Source organism: Chaetodon trifascialis, chromosome 22 (genome assembly GCF_039877785.1).
Source record: "Chaetodon trifascialis isolate fChaTrf1 chromosome 22, fChaTrf1.hap1, whole genome shotgun sequence".
In the NCBI taxonomy this organism is placed as follows: domain Eukaryota; kingdom Metazoa; phylum Chordata; class Actinopteri; order Chaetodontiformes; family Chaetodontidae; genus Chaetodon; species Chaetodon trifascialis.
Window position 1 is genome coordinate 2,976,586 of NC_092077.1, and position 16,189 is coordinate 2,992,774.

The following is a 16,189-nucleotide window of genomic DNA, read 5'->3' on the forward strand; positions in this document are numbered from 1 at the left end:
CACCCAACCGGTCGAGGCAGATGGCCGCCCACCCAGAGTTTGGTTCTGCTCGAGGTTTCTGCCTGTTAAAAGGAAGTTTTTCCTCGCCACTGTCGCCAAGTGCTTGCTCATGGGGGAATTGTTGGTTCTCTGTAGATAAAAGAGCTTGGTCTGTACCAGCTCTATATGGAAAGTGTCCTGGGACAACTTCTGTTGTGATTTGGCGCTATACAAATAAATAAAATTGAATTGAATTGAATTGTAGGCCTACATGCTGGAGCAATGTTGGAGTATTTAATATTGAGGAATTTAATAATGTAAAATTGCTATGTATTTGTGTTAGGCTATATTGCTTGGTGCTCATAAGGAAATACAATTCTGCTACAGTTGTCAAAGCTACTGTGTCCTGCAAAGACTGGCGCTGGCAGTGCCTCAGGCCTTTCCAACATCCATACCAACAAAGACTCCTCATCTGGATGTTACCTTTGACCCTGCAGACTCTGCCACAGCTTTGACAGAGATGACAGACATGAGTTATTCAAACACCCCTGTGCATAAGTATATGTCAGTTGTCAAAACTAATGCAGTCAAATTCAGAGTTTGAACATTTTCTGTGATGTTATTCCAGGCTCAGTGGCAGTCCTTGTCTGTTGGATAGTCCAGTGATGTGGAGAAGCTGAGCCATCACCACTGAGGCCTCCCAAAGTGTAATCCTATGGTTCCAAATAAAGATCACAGTAGGTGTAAAATGTAAGTAGAAGGAAACGTATTTTCAGTGCTAAAAATAATTCACATGAAATTAGATCATGCATTGCAGGAGTTACTCTAAATACCAATATAAAAATGATTTTAAAAAAACCTTTCCAAAAACATATCATACTACAACAACCCTGAAAGTGATTCTTATAGAAAGCCAATCAAAGAAGAATAATTCTTAAACATCAGTAACTACATTCGAGCAATGAAATACATAGTACGGTTTACCTAGTTAGATTCAAGAATGACACAATCACAATGGGTGGGTGTCCTACATGCTTATCCTTCATTCGCTGTAGGCCTACAACACATCTACAAATGGTTGGTCCTGATAAAATATGACAGTATAATGCAAGTAACTCTGAATCTGACATGCTGTACAGATTATCCGAGTAGCCTGATGAGGCTTGTGGTGTTCCTGGACCCACCTGACTGTCCTCAAAGTTGGTTTATTGTCATTCATCGATATACATAGTACACAGCTGACAGAAATCTTGTTCCTCCTGGGGCTATCAGGTTACAGTTACAGGAAGTTAATGGAGGAGAGCGCCGACTGTTTATGTAATGACTTGCATTTCATAGTAAAAGTTCAATTTAAGTCACACAATGAAAAACGTGTAGTTCTAATGGTACCTATGTTAATATCATTCAAGAAAGCCACATGCTCACTTCATACCAAAGAACAGTCTACCTGAAGAATGTAACGCCAGCTAAAACCACTTCCAAGAACTGGTGAAGGAAAATAAAATAAGCCGTTTTATTTACAAGAACATGTACCCATACAGTCTTGAAAATACCAAGTTTAGATGGGTGGCACTCACCTAGGATCTAAGGTGAACAAACCTTAGTCAGCAACATTTTAGTGAAAAATCATCCTCCTATATGATTGGCCAAAATGTTATCTACTGTATCACTGCTCATGCTTACTACGGTTTGTGTGTTTATGTGGCAGTAGAGCTATTGAATCAGTGTATTTCTGATTCAGTATGTAAACTGACAAAAATCCAGAAACACTGATGTTTCCTTTTGAATTTAGTCCTGAAAAGCTAATACAGAAATCACTCTGAAGTAATAACATAAAATCTGAGTTGAAACCATATCAAATCACATCTGAATCCAATCCCAGCATATTGTATTGTTACAAAGTGGTTTTTCTATTGGATTGTGGACTCTGTATTCAGATATGTAACAAATAGCCTGTCAGAACATTGCAAAAAATATCTGTTACAATTTCTCAGAGTCAGATCAACCGTCAAAAATCCAAAGATATCCAGTTTACAACATCAAAACAGAAGGAGAAGACTTGTCATCATTTTTGCTTGATGAATGACTTGAATGATTATTCACTGGGAAAAACTGCTATCAGTTAATTTTGAACATTAAAAAAAAGAAAAAAATATGTGATAGATCAGTGTAGGTCAGGATGGTCAAAATTGGCTGAAAAAAAAAATTGCCCCCCCCCCCCCCCCCCCAAATATTTAAATATCTATTTTTGTGCATTTCCGCCCATAGGAGGGCAAATCAATACAATATGAGAGACACACTGTACTGAACATTATTTCCACAAAAACGTCTTAAAAGATTTGCATAACTACACATTACAAAATAAAGAAAATTTGCTTGTATCAGCTTGACCTACATTTCATTTCCAATCAATGTGTGCAGAATTTCCAGTTGGTGTTGGTCCACGTGTCGTGGAAAACTTCTTACTGAGAGCGCTGCAGCCAACAGCCACCAAATGCACTGCAATGTAATCCCTCCTTCAATGCACGTCCACTTAAAGTGTTTATTTGTGCCACTGACCAGCTCAGATTGTTATAGTAAGTGTCTGAAAACATTATGGAAAGGGTCCCTGCAGAGATAGACTTTTTTGTTCAGTAAGATCCTTTTTGTTGAACCACAAACAGCTGTAACATCACTCTCCCCAAAGCCACCAGACTCCATTCACAGAAACAGTCATTTTTATCATTGTAAAGCACACTTCATTCATTCAAACGCAAAACAAGAAGTCACCTAAACTTTTTTGATTCATTTTTTCACCGTTCCAACAGTCACCATTAACTTTGGATTGGATGAAATAAAGTCTTAATTCACCAAATCAGGAGACGGAGAGAGAGAGGACAGACATCAGGGAAGCCGTGAAAATGGTATGTAGACCCAAAATATGTTTACATCCGACTCAGGATTTATATATGTCCGACTTCAACACAGTTAAGAAACACAACACAGTAATAACTGAATAACTAAGCTCTGGCTTTGCAGTGCATTCCAGCGGCCACGGCAACAGTGCTGCTTTTTTTTCCCTCAGTGGAATATTAATTTTCACAATCGAATGCATGGATTTCTTTTTCTTTTTTTTTTTTTAACTGTAAATATAAATTCAAATTCAGAATGTCCTTTGACAGCCCTGGCGTAGGATGAGCATTTTCAAAGGAAGCAGGAAACATTTCATCATCTGTTTCTCTCTAAACTTTTCTTAAATGCACAATAATGTTTAATTGAATGAGGTAGTTTGATTGACCACATGACAAAAAAAATGCAATAACAGAAAAATGATAGAAAATACAAAACACAATTATGTGCAACAGTCAGGAACACAAAGAGACATAAATTAGGAAAAAGTCAATGTGAAACAAGATAGAAAATGTGAGACATCTTTGTTTTAAATTGAAGGAACAGGCAGGCAGACACAAATCTGCGGCCTCCAAGGGAAACAGGCTGACTGTCTGCTGTATCGATGTCCTATTGATTCAGGCTTTGTGTCTCACAATCGCCCCCCTCATCTCCTACAGAGCTACTTAATATGTTTGAGGGGCTCCGACGCTTCTCATCTGTAAAAGGCAGAGCTTTTCTTTTACCCACATTAGAGGTGGTGTTGGTGGGGAGAAGGAGAATGGGTCGGCGTGGGGTTGCGGGGTGGGGTGGTGCTGCTGCTGCTCTGAAGTCTGCCTGGTGGGACCGGAGCTTTATTGGCTGGAAAGGAAGCCGGCGGAGTTGCAAGGGTCTGAGAACTTGGATGAGAGGAAGCTTTTGAAACTTCCCACATTGGCATTAGAGAGATGAGCTGCTATTCAGCGCTCACTCCCAGTCTACAACACCACATCCGCAAATACACACATAAAACAAGCCTGCATATCCAAGCAAACGAACACGCACTCGTGGCTTCGTACACACATGCATTCACTCATATCCACGCACATATAAACACACACACAAAAACACACTTTGGCTTCCTTTTTATCTGCTGGTTGGCGAGATGAGGCTGGGCTCTAATTGGTCCTGGGGGAGATTGGCAGGGTGAGCGGAGCAACGAGGAGGCCAGACAAACAACAGGAGGGGGAGTGGCAGCAAGAAAAGGGCCACTGCTCCACAAGTAGAGAGGGAGCCACAATAGAAGAGGGGAAATAATTGAGGGAGAGGGAAAGCAGGATGAAGGGGAAAAACACACTCACTTGCTAACAGTTAGCAGTAATGCTCTATTAATACAGTGGGTTCAGTGTGATGTGCAAAGTACTTCAGTTTCCTGCAGAAAGTCCAATGAATTCCATTGATTAAAAGCACTCCAGGCGAGTGCTTTCAGAATGTCTCCAAACTAAACTAATTTCCCTTCAGTTTATCTATACTTGTCTTGCTTCCCCCTCCACCCCAATGTGTCCCAAAGGACACAGATGCAGAAAGAGGTAGAGAGGAGATGGAGGTGGTTCTTGGGGGAGATGAAAGGAATATGTGATCAGAGGTTCTCACCTGCAGCCAACACCTTCGTCTTTCGCCCTTTCAGCAGTTTCTGCACCCGGCAGAGCTGCAGGTGATTCTCATGGCACTGGACATTCTTTTGGATGCGCTGGGACACCACACACACTGCAGTCACCGCTCCTACAGGAAACACAAACATTGTATTAGCATACATGTGAGGACACTCAATGATGAAATCCTTTCTGTGTAATGATATATCTGGGTACGACATTAGACCATTGTGGAAAAAGTTGCAGCCACCAGGGATCGCAACGATGAATGAACATAACTCCTTCTATATGCACCACACCTGATGCTCTTTGGCGACAATTTCTCATAAATGACAAAACAACATGTTTTCATTTACCATGAGTGGGATAGAAGGTCCAAAACACACAGGATGTAAATATAGAAGAGAGGATGGTTGGAGCTACGCAAAGACAATTTTCTTTGATTTTGGTCCAAGATGCCTGAGCCCTGAAGTTGAGGTCCATTTGTTAACAGTATGCAGGCCTTTTTCATAGGTAGGTCTCACAGGACGTAGTTATCTTTTTGAGCTTTTGATCCCCTGTGAGCCTCTGAGCTGCTGAAGGTCCTCAGGCACAGCTCTTTTGCGTCTTTGTGTTCAGGTTAAAGACTGCATAGTGTTGGGCTCCAGTCATCAAGGTCTTTAAACTAGGATAGCAGCATCATCTTTTAAGTGACCAATTGTTCATTTTCTTATCTATTCAACCCTAACTGGTATGCCTGTTGTTAATTCATTAAAATTAATTATTAAATTAATGGGTACACTCATTTTAATTTAATCGATTTTATATTCGATATATATAATCTATATATATATATATATGTACGTGTGTGTGTGTGCGCACACACACGCACACGCACACGCACACACACACACACACACACACACAACTGGAAAAATAGGAAAGTTGTTTTATTTATGAGAGGACAGGCAAATAGAGAAAATGGTGAGAATTTTGTCCATGTTTCTGTGCTTCATAATAACTGAACAACAAACATGCATGCACACAAATATACATGTGTATATAGACACATATCATGAGGCTCAGTGCAGCCTGAATGCATTAGTCAAGGCAGAGTTGCTGTGTGGCATCATGTTATTTGAAGTGTAGCGCAGAGGGGAAATGAACAGGGATCACCAGGGAATTCATTGCCTCTATTCCCCCTCCACCTGTGGCCGCAGCCTCAGTCTGTGGCTCTGTGCATGTTTGTCATTCACCCATCACTCCACTGAGATGCAGACACACTCACAAATACAGCATGGTATATGGTTTTAGGTTGGAGAAAACATCAATCCGAGGATATCTAGGTTTAATATCGGTTTATGTTGTAATCTTTAATCAGAAACACGATTTGGCACCATTACTGTCCAGCCCTGATCGTTTGCAGTTTGGCTGATTACATACTGTATCAACTATATTCATTGTAGCTGAACAAGAAATAGAATAAATGTCTGTGGGAAGACATTAAAATCAGTGTGTTCTGAATGTTCTACATCAGATTTCAGGATCAGAATCAGTTTTCTAGCTTAGCCTGCACCAATTCTGCTCAGTGGGGTGCCTCTGAAAGTTACCGACAACACACGGGCCTCGAAATACACCGCCTCAGCATTATACTGAGAGTGAAATCTAAAGGGACCTTAAAGGGATAGTTAGGGTTATTTGGAGGGGGTTCTATGAGGTACATAACCATAACTCGTGTATCATCAACAGTAGATGGTGTCAGCACACCCCCAGTTTAAAGAAGCAGCAGGAGTTCTGGCACAGAAGCTCAGCAGTGTAATGCTGCTGACAGCCTGTCTTTTCCTCGGGCACTACATTTTCTCAAATGTAGAATGTTTTACGCCGTATCTCAGCTGTTTGGGTCAGATTTTCAGCAGTTTGTGGAGGGGACAACAAACATGAGAAATATGAAAGAGTGACACTGAGTGGTATGACAGCAACGACAAAATGTCATTCACTGTGGAGACAACATGATACCTTAGGTTGGAATCAGACTACATGAATCAAGCCTGATTTTGAGACAACAGTGTCATGGCCGATTGTGAAAGACAATCAGGCGTCTGTACCCGTGTAGTGTGACATGCTAAACGACCTGTTGTGCAGCATCTAGGACGCCCAACAACACCCTGACGAAATGTCTTGCATGTCAGATTTTTTTTGTCTTGACACACCTAGTGTGACATCTCCCATGAAATATTCCTGAGCATTTGCCAATCACATGCTCTCTCCAGAGCGAAGTCAAATAACCATGGCGAAGAGGAGGAGGAGGAGGAGAGATGCTGAGGTTGCTGCTGTCAGGTGGGACAATGAAAGTAAGGGAAAAGTTCATTAGCTGCAGCAACAGCACCCCTGCCTATTTGACGTATCCTTGAGGGAGAACCATGACCGAGTCCAAAAACACAAATGTTGGTAAGAAATAGTGGAAGCACTTCATCAGCCAGGCGAGTAGCTTCCTATGTGGTCAGAAAATAACCCGACCAATACACAGCAAGAGCTTATGGCACTATGATAGTTCGATCTGACATGGTGACCATCGTCAAAGATGGATTTGGTAAAAAAAACGTGTAAGTCTGATGTCGGCATTAATGACCTAGATTATAGAGAAGAACTTTAGCAGATGGAGACTGAACTAACCTGAAAGAGAGAGAGGGAAAACACGGTCACTGAGCTACACAATCATTCTCCACAAACCTACAAGTGACGCCACAAAGACTACATCCATGTTTTAAAAGTCTATGACAGTAGTGTGATAGCAACACCATCACGACCAAAAATCTCCAAAGTCTGGGAGCATTTCACTTCCAAGTTGGCCAAAAATATTGTGAATTGCAACATGTGCAAAACTGACTTTCATCAGTTATGCTGGAGCATCGGAGGCACATTGGCGTTGACCGATTATTCAACCATCAAAATAGTTGTAAGTTGCAGCCCTACAGCGGTCTGAGGGCAATATCAGTCAACAGAACACACTGATATCTCTAGATTGTGATCAGGAAACCTCTTTTGTTTGAACACAAACACACACACCATCTTTGGAATCTTCAGAAAAGTGAAGCCTGATTTCAGTCTTAGTGCTTATGTTGTTGAGAAAATGTAGTGGCCAAGGTAAAGGTAGAGCTAAAGCTCGTTATGTATTGCTGCTGACCCCGTCGCCAGCAGCTTTGCCTCTGTGCTGGAATTCTTGCTTCTCCAGAGCGTTCTGATGCCATCTACTGCAGGTGATACACTGATGATGGACCTCATACAGCCCTACTTCAAGAAGTGGAACTATCCTCTAACATCTGGCAGGTTACTATTTCACAGGCTTTTGAAGGTGGTTAAAATAAAAAATCCATGTTTGAAATTTTTATCAGACTCGGTTTTGTTCAGGATTTTTTTTATTGTGAAATTAGAATATATGTTAAATGTGTTTTCCTGTCCTAAACACTGCAATACAACTCCCTAAATAAATATAAATATTCAGCTTTTGTGCGAAAAGTTACAAAATGTGACCAAGATACGCAGTGAGCAGGACAGTTTGCAGATGAAAACTAAACTTGTCAATGCTCTATGTGTTATGTAACTATGTAATTGAAATACTGATTTCAGTCCGGTTTATTGGTCTGCCTCTGGAATGGAAAGACTGATGATATTATACAGGCGAAAGAAATAATCAGGTCACCCTCGGGCACCTTAGTGGTTTAGGGGTTAAGACACATTAACTGCTACACTCCCTGTCAGATACAGCCACAGACATTTGTTTCATGTCATTCCCGATCTGCCTCTTCTCTACATCTCTACTGCTGGATTTCCCTCGGTTGTTAACTGTCCTAATAGAAAATATAAGATTTGAATATCAGAACAAATATATATCCAAAACTGCTGTGTTCCTTTTGTGGAAACACAGTAAGGCTTATTGCATGCAACCCAATACTACACAAGTGCACACACAGACATGTGAAGCAGCTGGACTCTTTGTTTTGGGGGCTCACTCAGCATTGTGTTCTGATTTTGCTTAATTTCACCAGCGAGCTTTTGCAGAGAACTTAACTGAGCTGTGCAAATTAAATTCTCCCAGCAGTCCTGATCGGGCCTGATGGCCTGCTGAGTAGGTCAGACTGACCTGTATGTTGTGTCTGAATGTGTGTGTAGGGACGCCTAAACAGGTCATATTAATTAGAGGGATGCTGGTCTCCACCATGGCGGCCATTGTAGCCCATATTGCATTGACCTCCTGCAAATCAGCTGAGCTGTCAGACTGTAATTTTATACAGCCCCCAATAAGCACTAACTAATTTGGTTGAATAATTTGCTCCGAAGTGTTTACCACAACACCAGACCATTCCCACCTCACCTCCTGTACAATGCCCTGCTGGTTTAGGGACTGTGGATTGATAATGTAAAACTGATACAAGCTAATGCTTCGTATTTTTGTGCATAAAATACCAAAATGTAATCCTATAAATTTTAGCTCTAGTTCATGTGGTGACACGGGTCGTAAATGATGGTAAAAGCAGGTCCCAGATTTCTGTTTGCTACTCCGTCAAAGTGGAAGCACAACTGATGTAATAAATAGCTTACCAGCCGAGCTGTGGGCTGAAATGATTTGTCAGGCACCTGAATGTTATGCAAACTGAACAATAATTAGCATCGTAGCTTAGCAAATCCGTGCTAACCTTCATGTCTGTGCCCACATGATCAGATTTCCACGTGAGCATGCAGTGAGAAATTCTCATATTGCAAGGTCTGGTTGTGGTAAAGGAGAGGAGTGCTGCAAAAATAGCAGGCTGAGGTGGACAAAACACAGGAGGTACAGCAAACAACGGATTGGAAATGGTCGCCTTTATTTTAGCTAAAACTGAATCATCAAAATACGTCCAGATCAGCCCTGTTACTGATCTTTAGGATTGGCTCGGGACATCTCTAATTGTTATATCGCCTCAAAATCTTGTGAGGAGGTGGTTTTATTAATAGTACTATTAATAGTCAAGCCAGTGCTTGAACAAGAGGAACAAAATCCAGCCCTACTCAATCGATCGACAGAATACCAAATGTGATTTTGAATTTTCAGTTCAGTGAATTTTATGTCAGTGGATTAACTGTAATATTCCACATCTATCTGCATGTAAAGAACCTCCTCACAAACTACCTTCCTTACTTTTTTTGTACAAAGCTTTAAAATCTTTGCCCCAGAACAAATAGGCAAATCATCAAAATAGACACAAGCATCCAATTACTGTGTGCCAGCCATAATAATTGCTGTAAACATTTAGAACTACATCATTAACGCGTCCAAAATAACAACAAAGAGATGGATTCTAATTTCAAGCGCAACTTTCCTGCTTTTGTTCTGAGCACTGAAACTTGGCGGATGAACTTGATCCTCAGGGCAACTTGACTACACTAAAATAATCACAGTCTAATTGGCTCGCTTAACTTCACAACAATTACAATGTAAACCAAACAAGGCATCCATGTAGACTTTTTCCCTTTGTTGCACATGTTTGGAATATTTTCTATTGCCTGCTTTAGAAAAACAACAGCTTCTAATTACAGTATTCTTGGGCTGAGTTCTGGCCGAGGCATTAATAATACATCCAGCCCATTACACATTCTGAAGACATCTTCCATTTCTTACTGCTCTTTATTCCATTTATTCACTATTTAGACTGTGTTTGACCACGGGAACACAACTGTTAACTCTTACTATTAAATCTCTGACAGAGTTGGAGAATTGCTTCAAGTCAGGTCAGACTTGGTTATGGTTACTACAGTGGAGTTAGGCGTTAGAGTGTCATATTAAAGCAGGCTGATGAAAACTCCTGAAGCACTGCAATTACAACAATTAAATCCAGCCTGAATGCACTGTGAGGGAAAAGGGAGGGGGGACAAAGAAGGAGAAAAGCAGCACAACAAGAGAAAACAACAACAACAAAGCCTCTTGTGATTCTATCTGCTACTTTGCTTAATCAGATACAATGTGATTTGTCTGGAATTTCTTTTTTTAAATAATTCCCTTTACAATACAACCAGGCTGACTATAGGAAGTATTTCCACATAAACACACACACACACACACACACACACACACACACACACACACACACACACACACACACGCACACACACGCACGCACACGCACACACACACACACGCACGCACATGCACACACACGCACACACACGCACACACACACCCCAATAAAAAGCAGCAGAGTTTTAAAAAAGGATCTCTAATGAGAAGAGGAAGAGGAGATGGTGAAGCACATTTAGATATGTACCTTCATCTTAGAGTAAGGGGCTGTTTTAATTTGTAAGCAAAGGCAGCACACCAGCAATGAGATTTTAATTGATACACATAAATAATTCCTTGTGTACATTCGCACTTGAGTCAGATTTGCTGTTTATGTGACGATTGAAATTAGTCATTATCGGGATTCGTGTTGATGTTGAAGATTTTATTTATTAATATAGCTCCCGCTTAATATCCTCTGATCCGCTCCCAATTAATTATGTCAAAATCCACATCAAACTCGAACTTACACGCATATTGAGCTTTGCCTCGCTTTCATTTCTCTGCTAGCCAAGCGCCTCTGTGACAATAATAACAAATGAGGAATGAAAGGGATAGAGAGCACTTTTCTTTGTTCCTCAAATGAAGATAATGAGGGCTGTCTTTCACTATGACAGAGGCTGACGGGTGCAATCAAAGTCTTCACACGCTGTTGTTTTTTTTGTTTATTTTTCTGCTGTTGGAAGACTGCTCTTACATTCTATAATTGTGCAGCTTTGCTTAACTCATGTGCCCCAAACTGCTTGTCACATGTAGGAAGAGTTGCACTGTAAGTGAGCCAAAAATCTCTGTGACTAGTGACGCCAAGCACATCATCACACACTCATCACTTGTTAGGTTGCTGTCGCTGACAATCCCCAACAATCCTGACAGATTGGCAGAGGTGACAACATCAACCTCAGCTTCACAAGTGTGCAAATTTGCGTGTGCAGCTCCAGACACACTGCTCCATAATAAAAGGACTTGGGGTTAATCTGCAGATGTTTTCCTTGAAATGCAACAACACGATTACTCGAGGCAGCAGCACAATCAGAAAAGACACTTACTTGATACCTGCTGAAACTCTGGGTTGTCTGGACTTGTGTTGGCAGCCAGGTCCTGTAGGAAATGTTTATACCTGTGACAAAACAGAAAATAAAAAAGTGACACTCACTAAGTGTAAACTGGAACAATAAACATTTGATGACATTATTCATGTCGCCCAATCACTAGCAGTGCCACAGTCACTCATTCTTTGACCTGTCACTGCAAATTGAATGCGGAACACTAGCGGCAGCGCCTTAGAAACTGCACCTCGGAGGAATCGAACAGGCCAGAAAATGCACACACAGTGTGACTGAAGCTACTGACTGATGCAGACGGAGAGCAGGTTTTGCTTTGAAGTAATGTTGATGGTGACAACCTCCAGACCTGTGAGCAGTGAGATGAAGATGTGCACTGGTTTTAATTGAGCTCTCCTCAGTCACATGAACAAACAAATGAAAGACTGAATGTATGAAAAAAGTGTTTTTATTTTTTCATTTTCATTTCAAGAAATGTGCATCCGTCACATTACAAGCTCATTCAAATGAACTACCAAACCTACTTAATGAAGTCTGTCTCAGCACTGATGTGATTAGTGAATCGGTGCTGACTGGTTCGGTGCATCCCTAATTCTTATAATGCTACAACAATTAACAATTAACTATTGAAACCAGACACAAACTTCTGACTGAATTTGAATCAGTTTGTATTTTATTATGATGCTACACTTCATTTATACTACTGCGGGAAGACCTTATGCCACACATGGCTATATGTGTAGAGTGCTTGGCTAACATGGACCTCACACTATACTACAGACCTCAATAAGCTCACCCCAATGCCATCTTTTCTTGTTTATGTTTCCCAGTAAGTTACAGTGACACTTGGAGGATCTGACAGAAACTGTGGTTGAGAAAAACAGTGCTCAACCACAGCTGAGTACATCTCTGGAGACGCTGCATACATTGTGTCTGCATCACCCACTTTCATGTATTACAGGGCTTGACTCTGCCATAACATCTATAACATCTGTTGTGCCTTCTCCTCATAAACAAGCTGCAGTCACCCAGGAATTATCCAGTACCCTGCCAGTCACTCGCACTACTCATGAATACAGCTCCAGGACAACACCTACATCACTGAAATGCTATTCAAAATGACACTAATTACGCTCAAAAAGCAAAGCCTCACTTAAAATCCCTTTGTTGTGAAATTAACTTGCTATCCCAATTTCAGGTTCCATCTTAAATAACAGCTGTGAAGAGCATCAGCTTCCTCAGAAATCTTTATCCTTTTTACTAGGATGATGTGACCTTGACATGCATTGACAATTGACATTGATTTCCAGTGAGTCTGTCTGTCTTTGCAGCCCTCTCTTTGTGCAGTCTGAGCTTGTTTTAGAGACACAGTGGTGCCACAGAGAGAGGTTATTAGTGATGCTAGCAGACTGTACACCACTGCTGGTCCATGTGGTGGCATGAGTGGGATGAGACTTGTTGGTGAGTGACAACAGTGTAATGTGATAGTGTTTATATGCACTGTGTGTAAAGAACATAACAACACAATGAAGATTCTCCAAGCTGCATTTGGAAATATTCTTACTTAACTGAAGTGTAAAGCCTTCATTACCCAGGAATCCTGTAAAATGACATCAAAATGGGGAGCTGAATTTTGAGCATTTGGAGGAAGTGGTGTATTTGAAATATTTGAGAAAAAAAAATAAGGGTTAAGTCTGTTAAGTTCCAAATATTAATATGCATTAATTAGTGCTGTCAAAAATATTGCGTTATTAACACGTTAACGGAAATCAATTTTAACGGCGTCATTTTTTTTATTGCGCGATTAACGTTCTTTGTGACCGAGTGAACTTGTAGTTTTTTATAAGCTGTGGCCACTGCTAGTCAAGTAAGAAAAACTACAGGATACGATTGTGATCCGGAAACAAAACAATAGGCACGCCCCATGCACGTGTTTGGTTTTGTCTGCTTGCTAGCTGTAAAAGAGTAGCCTATACTGGTATGAAGACATTCATGAGATTAATCGCGATTACATATTTTCATCGATTGACAGCACTAGCATTAATACTTCTGTGTGATTACAATGTTTTCACACAGCTTGCACTGCATTCAACTGTCCAATGAACTAGAGGAGAGTGTGCGTGTTATCCTGTCTTAGGAAGAAGTGAGAGCTCTTATTGTGAAGAAACAATAGGTTCTGCTGTTTTGGTGCAGCCATGTTGTCTTCTTGTTAAGGTCAACGTGGAACAACAACAAGAAGTCAGGTGCTTATAATCAGGGTTTCAACTACATTTCAACGCAGCAAACTCATTTTGTTAGTGAGACAACAATATGATGCAAATCTGATTTTTTTTTTTTTAGATTGTTTTGCCAACTGCTGTTTCCAAGGTCAAGAATGAACTGTCAGGCTTAACTACAGGTTCTATTTTAACAGTGTAAGACTAGCATAAAGCACTAGGTCTGTGCATGAGGCAGTGTTTCCCCTACATTCATTCTGTAGAGGCCAACTCCAGTCATAACTTTGTTTTAATGAAAACTCAACTCCTAACATTTGCTCCTGGTGGTCTTCAACGCTTTTTGAAAGAAGGAAAGAACAGGTGTAATGTGGCAGATCTCTGGAAACTCTGAAGAAAAGGATTAGCTACAAAAGGCTCAAAGGTCACTGACCAGGAGTTAGTGGACGACTGGAGAAAGATCAAGGAAAATATTTGCATCTGACACCAGAGAACAGAGACAGTTACCATCTCTCCCATATTCAACCACCTGTTATCACGAGACTGACTCATGTGAGCACAGCTGAACTATGTCCAGGACAACTGAGCAACTCCATTTGCTGAGGAAGGCCAGTTGTGAGGTGTTGAAAGCTTGGCCTGAAACTAACCCAGCCAAGTGCATGTGTGTGTGCTGCACTATTACAAATTTACATGAGCTCAACTACAGAACAGTAGGTTAGCACAATGGTGGGTCTGTGGGTGGAGAAGGAAGAAGGGGGGGGGCATTGTTCTTGTAGTCGATTACTCATTGGAAGTAAAACTTAAGTCAAACAAGCTCCAATTAAGCCTCCTTCAATTAAGAGACACTTAAAAAGAGAAATAATTTCACTTCTTTCTCTTCTTGTCTCATCTTGTAATAACAAATACATTACAGGCATTATTAGCAATGGATGCCCTCGTTCTTATTAAGGAGCGGAGACGAAAATCTAATTAAAGCAACTGTGTAACAAAAAGGGAACACTCTAATGAGCATTATTACGGCACATTTCAAATAATGTAAATGGGACTCTCTCGTTTAGCTGCCCTGTCCCGCTCATTAGCAGCAAAGCAAAGAAAAGATAATGAGACAATAACGTAATCTGAACCATATTTATAACAGTTCAGATATTCTAATGAAGAATGCAGCTTCAGAAAGTATGCACGGGTGAAGGGATGTGCCTGCCGCCACTGCAGCAGGAGCTACTAATTCCTTTCTAATATGCAGATGATATGCAGGCTTTTTTCTCACTCTCTCCTAGCAGACATGTCAGGTCATTTGGGCATTTGCACACACGTCAGTAAAGAAAAAAGAGATGGAAGAAATATCTGTCTAATTATTTTGCCTCCCATACATGCATTAAGGATTCAAAATTGTAATTAAGAGACAAGAGGCGCTGGCAGGCTCCTGCATGGGTTACTGAACATGGCATGGGCTTGTGGGTAATTACTCAAATTTAATAGCTTAAAAGGAAAGGAATGCACACCCGTTGTAAATATAGAAGACTAGAGATAGTCCACTGTCCAAACTTGAGCAATTAAAATGTAATGTGATTTGTGATTGTGATTGAAAGTGATTGTGAAGTCAGTCTTATCTTTCTCTAAAACAGTGACTAACAGGGATTTACTCAAAAAGAAAGTGCAAATGTGGATGTTAGGAAACATTTCTCCATCTCAGAACTCCAGAATGACTGGAGCTTTCTTTAACAGTGTGCTGCTGCATGAGTCAACGTTTATCAATCAGTATGAGACTTGAAATTGGACAGTTTTAAGTGAAAATATGGCAGAGAAGCAATTAGGGCAGCCCTTGAACCTTAAACACTGGAGTCAAAGATGAAGAGCTCCTGATTCATCTGACTCTTTTCTTCATTGTGCACAGAGTGGCAGATTATTACCTTTTAGAAATTCAGTTTTAACTAAAAATCAGGTAACTGCTAAGTGTAACTGAAATGGAAGAATGATGGATAAGTGTAGCAGATCAGCGTGATGTCATCCTCATTCACACCCACTGATATCTTGCTCAGGGGCACTTTGACATGTGGAAGAAACAGCCAGGGGTTGAACTTGGGTTCAAGTCAGAGTATGGGTCAGTATCTCTGCCTCTCAGACATTTTGATAGATTTAGATACAGTCTATGATGCAGAAACCACACAGATATATTCTCATAAGATACAACAGCCTGCAAGTCGAAGCTTATTTCAGTTCAGTTCCACTGTACAGACTGATGTCCCAGTAAATAAACAATGAGAGGGGTTCCATCCTCGACTGTGGTATTCAGTTCTCCCTAATACATCCATGGTATACACACTGTACGTTTTTTGTGCACAAATCTGATGCTTTCACCTCCCAGAT

General features: G+C 40.8%; 1 protein-coding gene across 1 annotated transcript in view; it reads right to left on the reverse strand.

Annotated features, from left to right (window-relative positions):
* The window catches only part of arhgef39 (Rho guanine nucleotide exchange factor (GEF) 39), a 64,409-nt gene that overhangs the window by 22,035 nt on the left and 26,185 nt on the right, over positions 1-16,189 (reverse strand). The window contains exons 5-6 of the mRNA XM_070992344.1: positions 11,595-11,665; positions 4,480-4,608 (exon numbers count right to left, since the gene is read on the reverse strand). Coding sequence (XP_070848445.1) covers positions 4,480-4,608; positions 11,595-11,665 — 200 coding nt within the window. The remainder of the gene's footprint in view (positions 1-4,479; positions 4,609-11,594; positions 11,666-16,189) is intronic.